This window comes from Microtus pennsylvanicus, chromosome 11 (genome assembly GCF_037038515.1).
Source record: "Microtus pennsylvanicus isolate mMicPen1 chromosome 11, mMicPen1.hap1, whole genome shotgun sequence".
Taxonomy (NCBI): Eukaryota; Metazoa; Chordata; class Mammalia; order Rodentia; family Cricetidae; genus Microtus; species Microtus pennsylvanicus.
The window spans coordinates 41,181,105-41,193,561 of NC_134589.1; the positions used below are offsets into that span (position 1 = coordinate 41,181,105).

The window sequence follows — 12,457 nt, forward strand, 5'->3', positions numbered from 1 at the left end:
AATGTTTGAGACGGGATCCCACTATCTCATGAAGTGCTAGCTGGACTGGAACTCACTGTGATTCATTAAATGTGTTTATTTATTTGTGGGCATTAGTATCACAGCATACAAACGGAGTTCAGTGTGGAGTCAGCATTGTATTTCCACCATGTAGGTAGGTCCTGGGAATTAAAATCAGGTTGTCAGCGTTAGCAGCAGGTGCCTTTTCCCACTCATCCATCTTAGCAGAGAATTTTATATATTATAACCTAAATAATTTTAAATTAATGTTAACGATTCCACAATATACTCTATTTTTCAAATTAACAAATTATTATTTGATTCTTCGTTAATGCTAGGGGGAACAAAGAAAAAAAGCAGCCATAGAATTATGAACGCTGAAAATGCTACCAATGAGAGATAAATCTCTTGCTTGCTATGTTCGAGACCCTGGATTCAATCCCAGCCACAAGAATCCAGAAAAACAAAGACACTGCCTAGCTCAGCAATAAAACCATAAGGCTATGTCTTTCTAAGAAGAGTAAGGAAAGGGTAAAGGCAAACTCTAACATTCATTTTATTTTTACTCGTGTGTGTGTGCACATGCACTTATATGCCACATGTGTCGCGGGGAGAGGTGGATGCCCAGGAGCTAAAATTATAGTTATGAGTCATCTAACACGGGTGCTGGGAATTGAATGCGGGTCCTCTGGAAGAACAGCTCTTAGGTACTGAGCTATCTCTCTAGCCTCAGATTCTGACATTAATAATACTTTGGAAGAAACAAAAGATAAGCTAGGCCTGTAATCTCACTATTTGGGAGGCAGAGGTGGAAGGATCAGAAAAAAAGTTCAAGACCAGCCATGCCTGCATACTAAGTTTGAGGCCAACCTGTGCTGTGCCTCAAAAATAAACAGAATAAACTAAACAAAATCCAAATTTTTTAAATTTTTTTTTTGAGATAGGATTTCTCTGTATAGCATTGGAGCCTTTCCTGGAACTCGCTCTGTAGTCCATGCTGGCCTCGAACTCACAAAGATCCATATGCCTCTGCCTCCCAAGTGCTAGGACAAAAGGTATGTGCCATCATGCATGGGAAAATCCAAAATTTTGTTATGCTGTGGCACTGATGCTGTTTTCTCTAACCATATCATAACTTTACAGCATCTCCTCACACTGGGATTCCCAAAATGTAAATAAGTGTAGCCCAGTATGGTAGTGCAGACGTGCAGTCACAGCAGCAGGAAGTAGAGGCAGAAGATCAGGAGTTCAAGGCCATCCTTAGCTTGAGGCTAGCCTGAGTTACGTGAGACTCTGTCTCAAAATACCAATAATAGATATATTACAGATACATATATGTTATTAATAACACCACCTTGTTCCTGGTAGCACCTCACTATTATTCATTTATTGTCAAACACAATTCTTTGGATCTGTAGGCAACATAGATGAATTCATTTCTAACTTGTAATATGAAGCAGGTATATAATATTAGCTCTGTCAGGATTCTAGTAGTTCAGACAAATATATCTCACAAACTGACAGCACCAGGCAGAAGATAAACGGTACCCAGATGGTAAATCTAGTTTCAATTCATACAACACTCAGCATCTCTTTCACGACTGGGGTTCTGGAAAACATTTTACTTTTAAGAACAGGTCACACAGGTGATCATTTTTGCTACCATTTTAAAAATGAAACAGCTAAGACAAAGAGATGACAAATGGCACGACCACTGCTGGTGAGACAGCTCAGGGCCTTGCCAACAGGACTGACAGTGTGAAGCTGATCCTGAGGCTTCCGTGGAAGAAGTAGAGAACGGACTCACACTAGGTGTCCTGATAGCTGCTGTGCTGTGGCAAACACACACACAATGTAAAATACAAAATTTTAATGACAAAGGCAAAGGCACAAAATGAGAACTTAGACTCTTTCTTAAGGTGATGTCCTCTATAAACTAATAAGAGCTTTTTAAAAGTCCTGACTTTTGGGAGCTGGAGAGGTGGCTCAGTGGTTAAGAGCACTGGCTGCTCTCCCAGAGGACCCAGATTCAATTCCTAGTACCCACATGGCAGCTCACAACTGTCTGTACCTCCTGTTCCAAGGGATCTGACACCTTCACACTAATGTACATTTTTAAAAAAAGTCCTGAAGTCGGGCAGTGGTGGTGCACACCTTTAATCCCAGCACCCAGGAGGCAGAGGCAGGCGGATCTCTGTGAATTCAAAACCAGCTTGGTATACAGAGAGAGTTCCAGGACAGCCAGAGCTACACACAGAGAAACCCAAGTCCTGACTGGAAGAAACACACGAAGGTAGTATTGACATATCACTTTAACTTATTTTTCATAAATTAAAAAAAAAGCACTAAATAGGAACATAAAATGTTTACCTCTTCTGGAAATTCTTCACTGACCAGAGACATAATCAGTGATGTCTTCCCAACTCTAGCTGTTAAAAGAAGAAAAGTACATTACTTTAATAAGCTATTTTGGTCTCGCAGGAAGCCAAATCCAGTAACCACATAGGGAGTTTATTAGCTCTTTGGAGAAAGAATAAGCCCATTTCACAAAATCTCCTGCAGCTCAGGTGTATCAGCACTTGCCTGTAATTCTACCAACTACTTGGGGAGGCTGAGGAAATAGGAGTCAGGTTTGAGGAAAGAACAAAACAGTAACAAAAACCTTCCTGCATTACCTACTGAGAATTGCATAAGAACTGATCCTTAATATAAACTGTTTAATGTTCCCAAAAATTAATTTTATGTATGAATGCTCTCTGCGTGTACACCTGTGTGCCGGAAGAGGGCATCAGATCCCACTGTAGATGGCTGTGAGCCACCATGTGGTTGCTGGGAATTGAACTCAGGACCTCTGGAAGAGCAGGCAGTGCTCTCTCCAGCCACTAATGTTCCCAAAAATTCCTAAATTTTCACTATTATAAATGCTGTGGAATAATGCTTTTGTACACTATAAAGATTTGTCACTCATATTAGTTTAATAAAACGCTAATTGGCCATTAGCCAGGCAAGGCGATCAGACTAGGAGAATTCTGGGAAGAGGAAAGGCAGAGGAAGCAAGCTGAGAATGCATTACTGATAAAAGATTCCAAGCCACATGGCTAACCACAGACAATTGTAAGAGCTAGTTAGTAACAAACCTGAGCTAATAGGCCAAACAATTTATAATTAATATCAGCCTCTGTGTGTTTCTTTGAGACTGAATGGCTACGAGACTGGGTGAGACAGAAACTTCCATTTACAAATGGCATCCAGTGTGGGGCCTAGAGAGGAATATAAGACAGAAGAAGATAGCTCTCAGTCAGTCTCATTCTGAGGATTCCTGGAGGCAGGATTGCCTTTTTGGACTGAGGTAGAGGTAAGAGCCAGTGGCTGGCTGTTTTGCTTTCTTGACTTTCAGGTGGAACCCCAGTATCTGTCTCTGGGTTTTTATTAATCGCACTACAATTGGCACCCAGTGTTTGGGGCATGAACCTGTGACCCTAAGATTAAGAGTCTCATGCTCTACCAAATAACTGACCTAGCTGTGCTACCTTTCTTTGGATATATGTCTATCAAAATTCAAACTTTCCATTTTGATCTGAATAATGTTTCAATTTTCCACAGTGAACAAAAATTTTCCTACAATAATATCTGAAGTCTCCAGGAAGAAGATTATACCTGGCTCATATATTGTCATACAGCTGATAGCACCACTTGAAGATCACCACTGGACAACAAACTGCAAGGAAAAATTTCGAGGTGGATAGCTGAGATGATCCAGACTAACAAATTACTCTAACAAGGAGTTGAGACAAGCCCTGCACTTTCCCATTACACAGACTGGACAAAAAATGATGCAGCTACCTCTCTCTGGACTTGACAATTAACCCAAAAGATGATCTTTTCAGGATCACCTAAAGATACGGATGCCCTCAGAGAGCTGCAGAAAGACACTGGACAATGGAAAAAACTTCTGAATTAAATCAGCTGGTGACTTCAGAATGGAAACTAGAGATGCTGCGTTGGGGAAGGGTTTCTCTCTTGTTTCCACAGGAGAAGAAAAGCTACAGATATCATCAAAATTAATCAAGATTAAATTTTAGGGCTGGAGAAATGGCTCAGTAGTTAAGAGCATTGCCTGCTCTTCCAAAGGTCCTGAGTTCAATTCCCAGCAACCACATGGTGGCTCACAACCATCTGTAATGACGTCTGGTGCCCTCTTCTGGCCTGCAGACATACATACAGAATATTGTATACATAATAAGTAAATAAATATTTAAAAAAAGATTAAATTTTAAAAAAAGAAACCTCTTGAGAAAGAGAAAGAACAGCTCATCCACAGAGATGACAATCATACAGGTGGTAAGGGAACCTCATAAGGGTTGGGACAGGGTTTGGTTCTTGTCTTTGCAGGAAAACAGAAAACACCCATCTTTGGTAAGTCAAGAGACCTAGGACATCTAGATCCCCAAAGAAGAAAAGATAGCTATCCAGAAAGAATCACCAAGTAAAAGGTAGACCTAAGAGCCAATGGGCTGGCTGCTTTGCTTTTCTGGTCTTTGTGTTGAACACGCCCCCCCCCCAAAAAAACCTAAATGGTTAACAGTGTGTTTAAAAATATGCATAGGCTTGGAAGAGAAAAGAAAAATAAAGAAAGTCCTAAAAAAAAAAAAAAGAAAAGAAAATAGAATTGTCGAGCGTGGTGACACATGCCTTTAAACCCAGAACTTGGGAGGAGGCAGGAGTATCTTTGAGAGTTCAAGGCCACCCTAGTCTACAGAGTAAGATCCAGGACAACCAAAGATACACAGAGAAACCCTGTCTCAAAAAACCAAAAAGTAAAAAGTAAAAATAAAAGAAATAGAGTAAGAAAAAAATGCCACATACAGATCTAAAATACACAAAGAATTTGGATACTATATGTTATTGTATTGACTTTGAGTTGTTTAACTGCTGAAGATGGAGCAACAGACTGCTACCTGAGATGATCCAGCCTCACAGACTACTCTAGTCTGAACTTGACCATAATCTTAAATTTTCTTTGTTTCACCATAGGATTATCAGTGCACCCAATCAGCAGGAAGTAGCCTAAAAAACTATGCCCACATTCCCATAAAATGGATTATGAATGTTTGCCTTTGTTTAGAGCGCCAGTTACAAGTTGTTATGGATAATGATCAGGAAAAAGTGAAACAAGGATATTAGATTTAAGGTTTTTGTTTTGAAAAGAAAAAAGGGGAAATGCTGTGGGATAATGCTCTTGTGCACTGTTAAGATTTGTCACTCATATCAGTTTAATAAAATGTCAGGCAGGAAGCAAAGGTGGGGCAACCACACTAGGAGAATTCTGAGAAGAGAAAAGGTAGAGATGCAGTCACCAGCCAAAAGTAGAGAAAGCAAGATAAGAATGCCTCACTGATAAAAGGTACCAAGCGCCAAGCCGGGCGGTGGTGGCGCACGCCTTTAATTCCAGCACTAGGGAGGCAGAGGCAGGCGGATCTCTGTGAGTTCAAGGCCAGCCTGGTCTACAAGAGCTAGTTCCGGGACAGGCACCAAAGCTACTGAGAAACCCTGTCTCGAAGAAGAAAAAAAAAAACAAAAAAAAAGGTACCAAGCCAAGTGGCTAAACATAAATAAGAATTATGCATTAATTTAAGTTGTAAAAGCTAGTTAATAATAAGCCTGAGCTAATAGGCCAAACAGTTTAAAATTAATATATAAGCCTCTGTGTGTTTCCTTGGGACTAAACAGCTGCAGAACTGGGCAAGACAGAAACTTCCGTCTACAAATAATAATGTAATTCATATTTTACACATAAATTCCTTGAAATGGGATTCAAGTTAGCACATGGTCTGTTCTGTATTTAATTGACACTGTTAATTATGTTCACAAGCGAATACATCAATTTACATCCTTACCAACAGAAGATACACATGTACATTCCTTTCTTTTTTGTTCTACATTTTAAGAGTTGGGAACAAGGCAAAAAAACAAAAATTTTTCTGTCCCCGTGATCTTTATAATAAAAGAAAGTTAAAATCTCAATCTTTATTCTTTATATGACTTCTCTATTGCAGTAACTTTTCTGATCATATAATTACCACAGTCAAACCAAGTCTGTCCAAGCTCCTGGAGAAAAACAGACATCTACCTGTCATGTTAGTCTCTGCCACAGTGGCAAAATACAATTTCAAAAACAAGTCCAAATATGAAAGATGGTAATTTTTAAGAGTTGGGAACAACTTCGGTCCCTTCTTAAATAACTAAAAGAAAGGGTGAACTGAAAGCACAAGACAGATCGTAGAAAATGATGAATGGCCAGAACACACAGGAGAGTGCACTGGTCCAAACAGCATGGAGAATTTATGCAAGTTGAGAGACAAATTATATGGCTTAACAGGTAGCTTCTAGCTCTAGTTTTTATAGACTATTTTATTCTCTTATTATTTTATGTGTTCATGTGTATGTGTGTGTAATATATATATACATACACATGAACACATAAAATATTTAATATATATTACACACTCATACATACACAATATACACACATGCGTGTGGCTCTCCACAGAGTCCAGAAGATAGTGCTGAAGCTGGAGTTATGCTTGTGAACTGCCCTGTATGGGTGCTAGGAAATATCTCTGGGTCCTCTGGAAGAACAGCAAGCACTCCTAACTACTGAGTCATCTCTTATAACTGGAGGTTTCTTATCAGTTCCCAAATAATCACTCTGAGACTTAATATTAGTTATAAATTGTTTGATCTATTAGCTCAGTCTTACTATTAGTGAAGTCTTACAACTTAAATTAACCCACTTCTATTATTCTATACTTTACCACGAGACTCATAGCTTGTGTCAAATCTTTTTTGTTTGTTTCTTTTGTGTATGTATGGTTTTACAAATGTGTTTTGAAACAAAGTTTCTCTATGTAGCCCTGGCAGGCCTGGACCAGGCTGGTCTTTTGTCTCTGCCTTTCTAATTTGTATTCCATCACACCAGGCTTACTGGTTTTCCTAGACAGGGTTTCTCTATGTACCAACACTGGTTGGCCTAGAACTTGTTCTGTAGCCCAGGCCAGGATGGAACTCAAAGAGATCCATCTGTCTCTGCCTCCCAAGGGCTGGAATTAAAAGTGTGTGCCACCTGGCTTTTTACTTTGCTTACTTTTTCAAACAATTTGAGAAAAGTTCAGATTTATGGAAAATATATTTCCTACAACAATTTGTGTCTAATTTTTTAAATTTTATTTATGTATCTATATACATCTGTGTATGAGCACAACTGAGCTAAGACCTGGGAATGGAGATCCACCACGTGGGTCCCAGAAATGGGACGTAGGTCTTCAAGGTTGGTGTCAGACCCTTTACTCACTGAGCCATCTCACAGGTTTGTTTTTTCCCTCCCATTGAAAGGACCTCAAAGTGTAAACTAGGCTGATTTCAAACGCACAACATTCTACCTGCCTCAGTCTTTGACGTGCTTAAACAGCATGCTGAATCTATGTCTATCCTTAATCCAAATTTCCCACATAACATATAACATTTTACACTATTGTGTGTGCATTATCCTTTATCTATTTCACTCTTATTCTAGAAGTATCCGTAACTACTACATCATATAAGCTTAGCAAATAATGAATGGTCAGAAGCAGACACAGGACCGTTTGAGAATAATTCTATCTTTTGGGAGGGAGAGTATGAGTGCTCTGTCTGCATGTAGCTGCAGGCCAGAAGAGAGCATCAGATCCCATTATAGGTGGTTGTGAACCACCATATGGGTGCTGGGAATTGAACTCAGGACCTTTGCAAGAGTAGCCAGTGCTCTTAACCCCTCAGGTATCTCTCCAGCACCAATAATTATATCTTAGTATGTATTTCCCAAAGGTAAGTTTATTCTTCTATGTAGATAAACTACCACATCAGAGATAGGAAATTAACCACCAACATAGTACCACTGTTCAATATATTGATCTTATTCAATACTATCCTTTATAGAAAATGAAAAAAAAAACAACTGAAAGCATTTCTTGTTTTGAGATAGTTTCATGTAGCCTAGGCTGGCCTTGAACTCACAATGTGTATGTAGCTTAGAACAAACTTGAATTTCTTTCTTTTGAAACAGGGTCTCATTATGTGACTCCAGCTGTCCTGAAACCCACTATGTAAACCAGGTGGCCTTGGCCATAGAAATCACCCTGACTCTGACACTCTGACTCCTGATTCTTGAAATTAAAGGTGTTTGTCACAATGCTACTAAAAACTGCCAAATAAGTACTATTTTAAGTTATTTTAGTGGTAAAAATCGACAAATTCTAGCTTTACAGATATGAACACAAACTGATCTTAAATTTGACAAATTAGATACCTTCTTTTATGTCTTCAACAAATATGTCTTCTTGTGTGTATGGAGTTTGTGTGTGTTCCGATCAAACACTGGGCCTCTCAAATGCTAGGCAAGTACACTGCCAATAGCTATTTCCCTAGTGTTATGATCTACTGGGCAAGCCTGTCACCTGGGTACCCTGTCCCTTTAAGAGACAAGCCCCCCTACTCCCTATCCCCCATCCCCCCACCCCGCTTGCCTGGGTGTGGGCGTGTGTGCTCTCTCTCTCTCTCTCTCTCTCTCTCTGCCTCTCTCTCTTCTTCTCCCTTCTCCCCTTCTCCCTTCCCCTTTTCTCTCCATAACCCACTAAATAAACCCAAACTCTCTCTGGCATATCTGTCTGTCTCTCACCCTCCGCCGCCAAGGGGACTGGCTGAGGCCTGGGGGACCAGTCCCCACCACGGCATCTTTATGAAAGAATAACACCTAGGCCCATCCAGCAGTACTTCAGTAGTACTTCTGTGTGTCTTAGGTGTTCACAACACTGCACAACATCACTGTGTGCCTTCCTTTTAAAAAATTACCTCTTAACTGGCTTTAATCATTCATAAAGTGAACACTGTTTTACAAAGCAGGATAAACTACCATCCCTGATGTGGTTTCTTTTTTCTTTAAGATTTATTATGTCAGCCGGGCGGTGGTGGAGCACGCCTTTAATCCCAGCACTCGGGAGGCAGAGGCAGGCGGATCTCTGTGAGTTCGAGACCAGCCTGGTCTACAGAGCTAGTTCCAGGACAGGCTCCAAAGCCACAGAGAAACCCTGTCTCGAAAAACCAAAAAAAAAAAAAAAGATTTATTATGTCTACAACATTCTGCCTCCATGTCTGCTGCAGGTCAGAAGAGGGCACCAGATCTCATTATAGATGGCTGTGAGCCACCATGTGGTTGCTGGGAATTGAACTTAGGACCTCTGGAAGAGCAGTCAGTGCTCTTAACCCCTAAGCCATCTCTCCAGCCCCCTGATGTGGTTTCTTATTTTGCATTGAAATTCTGTTAAATTTTTCTCATTGATATTAAAGGAGACCTACTATATTGCCCAAGTTAGTATGAAACTCTTGGGCAGTCCTCCAAGTACTCTTCCCATCTCCAGAGTGCTGGGATCACCTCCAGGGTGGCCTTCAAGTGTGTCACCACTCCCTGGCCTTGTACAGCTGACTAATGTGGCTGCTTTGCCCTGTGATTTTCAAGCAAGCTTTATTTATTAAAACACAAACACTACACTGTAGGGTTAAGCCAGCCCCTTTAGGGGGCGGGTTTGCCTCGGGCGAATGCGTATGAATAAATCGGGCACGCAGGAGGCGGCTCCTCCCTTTTCCTGCCTCCTGTGAAAACGGCTGCACGGGAACCTCAGTTCTGTAAGTTTATTTAAACATTAAAGCTGTATATATTCTTTAATATCAGCCTTACATTTATTTACGCCGGTACACTACACCACTATAGAATTTTTCAGGACACCACAGCTGATAACAAAAACTGGTATTAGAATGCAGAGGGCATGAGAGGTTCATGTTTATCAAAGTAAAATATGCCTCAAAAAACTGGGAGGAAAAAAAATCAGATTTTGGTGGCACATGGCTTTAATCCCAGCATTCAGGAGGTAGAAGCAAGTTCAAGGCCAGCCTGGTCTACAAAGCGAGCTCCAGGACAGCCAGAGCTGTTACACAGATAAACCCTGTCTCCAAACAAAAAAAAAACAAAATAAAAAGACCAGAGAACAACAAATCTTGTATCCAAGAACTCTAGTACCACATAAACACATGACTCCTTGAGCTGTTTATTTTCCTCAAACTAAGAAACACTGGAAGAACATACACGTCAGCTTTCCGAGATACATCTCTTGTGCTGGGATTAAAGGGGTACACCGCCACCGCCCAGCTACATTTTTTTTTATTTATTTATTATGTATACAGTGTGCTATCTGCGTGTATGCCTGCAGGCCAGAAGAGGGCACCACACCTCATTACAGATGGTTGTGAGCCACCAAACGGTTGCCAGGAATTGAACTCAGGATCTTTGTTTTGTTTTGTTTTTTGGTTTTTTTTGAGACAGGGTTTCTCTATAGTTTTGGAGCCTGTCCTGGAACTAGCTCTGTAGACCAGGCTGGTCTCGAACTCACAGAAATCCGCCTGCCTCTGCCTCCCGAGTGCTGGGATTAAAGGCATGCGCCACCACTGCCCGGCTTGAACTCAGGATCTTTGGAAGAGCAGGCAATGCTCTTAACCGCTGAGCCATCTTTCCAGCCCTACATTTTTTTTTTTAAGACAAAGTTTGTCTGTGAAACAGTCCTGGCTGTCCTGGAACTCACTCTGTAGACCAGGCTGGCCTTTGTCACCAAAACCCAGCTAAGAAATATGCATTCTTTTTTTTTTAACAGGGAAGAGTGCGGTGCGGTACCAGCACTTGGGAGGCAGAGGTAGGCAGATCTCTGTGAGTTCAAGGCCAGATTGGTCTACAGAGCAAGTTCCAGGACAGCCAGGACTGTTTCGCAGAGAGACCCTGTCTCAAAAAAACAAAATAATTAAGAAAATAAATCAATAAAAGTGTACATTCCTAAGAGTGCTGTATCTGTATAAGATCCAGACAACCATCCAACATAATAACAGTGAACTCCTGAGGGAGTTCCTAGACTTTGATTTATGGGATATTTCTCACCAGCTACTATTTCCAGAATTTATTTACTTACTTACTTACTTATTTATTTATTTATTTATTATGTATAGAATATTCTGTGTGTATTCCTGAAGGCCAGAGGAGGGCACCAGACCCCATTACAGATGGCTGTGAGCCACCATGTGGTTGCTGGGAATTGAACTCAGGACCTTTGGAAGAGCAGGCAATGCTCTTAACCTCTGAGCCATCTCTCCAGCCCCCTAGAAATTCTTAAGAGCAGGACTATTTGCTTTTCAGTACAGCAATCCTCGCATTAAGTAAACCAAATGGCCAACTCATTAGAATTACCTTCTTCCTAGTCACGGTTGTGTTCTTTCCCTCAGACCCGCGGTCTCCTATGAGTTCCAGAATAGAGAGAACAGCACTATGAGGAAATAGGGCAGTCCTGGCTTCCTCAACAGCAGCAGGCTTCTCTCTAGCTACAGATCTGTGACTAGACATTCATAGCCTCTAACACAGCAAAGGAGACACTGGGGAGTGAAGAAGACAATCAAACAACTTCACTGGTGCTTGAAGACACAGACACACAAGACATGGCGCCCAATTAAAGGGGCTAACTGAATTAAAGTCATTTGTTACCACTTCTCAGGGTGTGATTTTATTTATTTGCTCATATCCTACCTCATCTAGAAAACAATTTAACTCACTACGTTTTAAAAATTCCATCTAGAGCTGAACATGGTGGCACACTTTTAATCCCAATACTTGAGAGGCAGAGGCAGGAGGATCTCTTTGAGTCCAGTGGTTTCAGGTCAACTAGAGTTACACAGTGAGACTCTGTATCAAAAATAAATAAAACTTTTCTCTTTCAACTGTTCCAGAAACATTTCCATGAGGAAAAGAAATCCTCAATTCTTTAAATATATTATACTAGTTAAAATTTATATTTGCTAAAGATTATAGTATATTACATAAAATATATTTATAATAAAATATATGACAATGTATTACAAACAAAATGTTACAACCAATATATAAACTGCAATGTAAGCTTATTTGATATAAATATTTGACATATTAATATAAAGGATAAAAAATTACCTTTTGTTAGCCAACTATCTAATGTTCTCTATTCTACTTTGCCTGAGAAATAGTTCAGTGATTTATAAAATGCAAGGTCAAAATTATTCTGACAGAGGCCTCTGATCTAATTCATTACAGCACACCACCTGTCTGAGACTCCACGCTTATAAACAGGTCATCCTTGGGAAAATATAATACAGAACAGATTTATCTGGGTTTGAAATTTCTGTCTTTTTTTTTTTTTTTTTTTTGGATTTTCGAGACAGGGTTTCTCCGTAGCTTTTTTGGTTCCTGTCCTGGAACTAGCTCTTGTAGACCAGGCTGGCCTCGAACTCACAGAGATCCACCTGCCTCTGCCTCCCGAGTGCTGGGATTAAAGGCGTGCGCCACCACCGCCTGGCT

At 40.4% G+C, this 12,457-nt stretch overlaps 1 protein-coding gene across 6 annotated transcripts in view; it reads right to left on the minus strand.

Annotated features, from left to right (window-relative positions):
* The window catches only part of Rhot1 (ras homolog family member T1), a 73,094-nt gene that overhangs the window by 55,774 nt on the left and 4,863 nt on the right, over positions 1 to 12,457 (minus strand). For all 6 annotated transcript variants that reach the window (XM_075991421.1, XM_075991419.1, XM_075991416.1 and 3 more), the window contains exon 2: positions 2,371 to 2,429. In XM_075991421.1, coding sequence (XP_075847536.1) covers positions 2,371 to 2,429 — 59 coding nt within the window. The remainder of the gene's footprint in view (positions 1 to 2,370; positions 2,430 to 12,457) is intronic.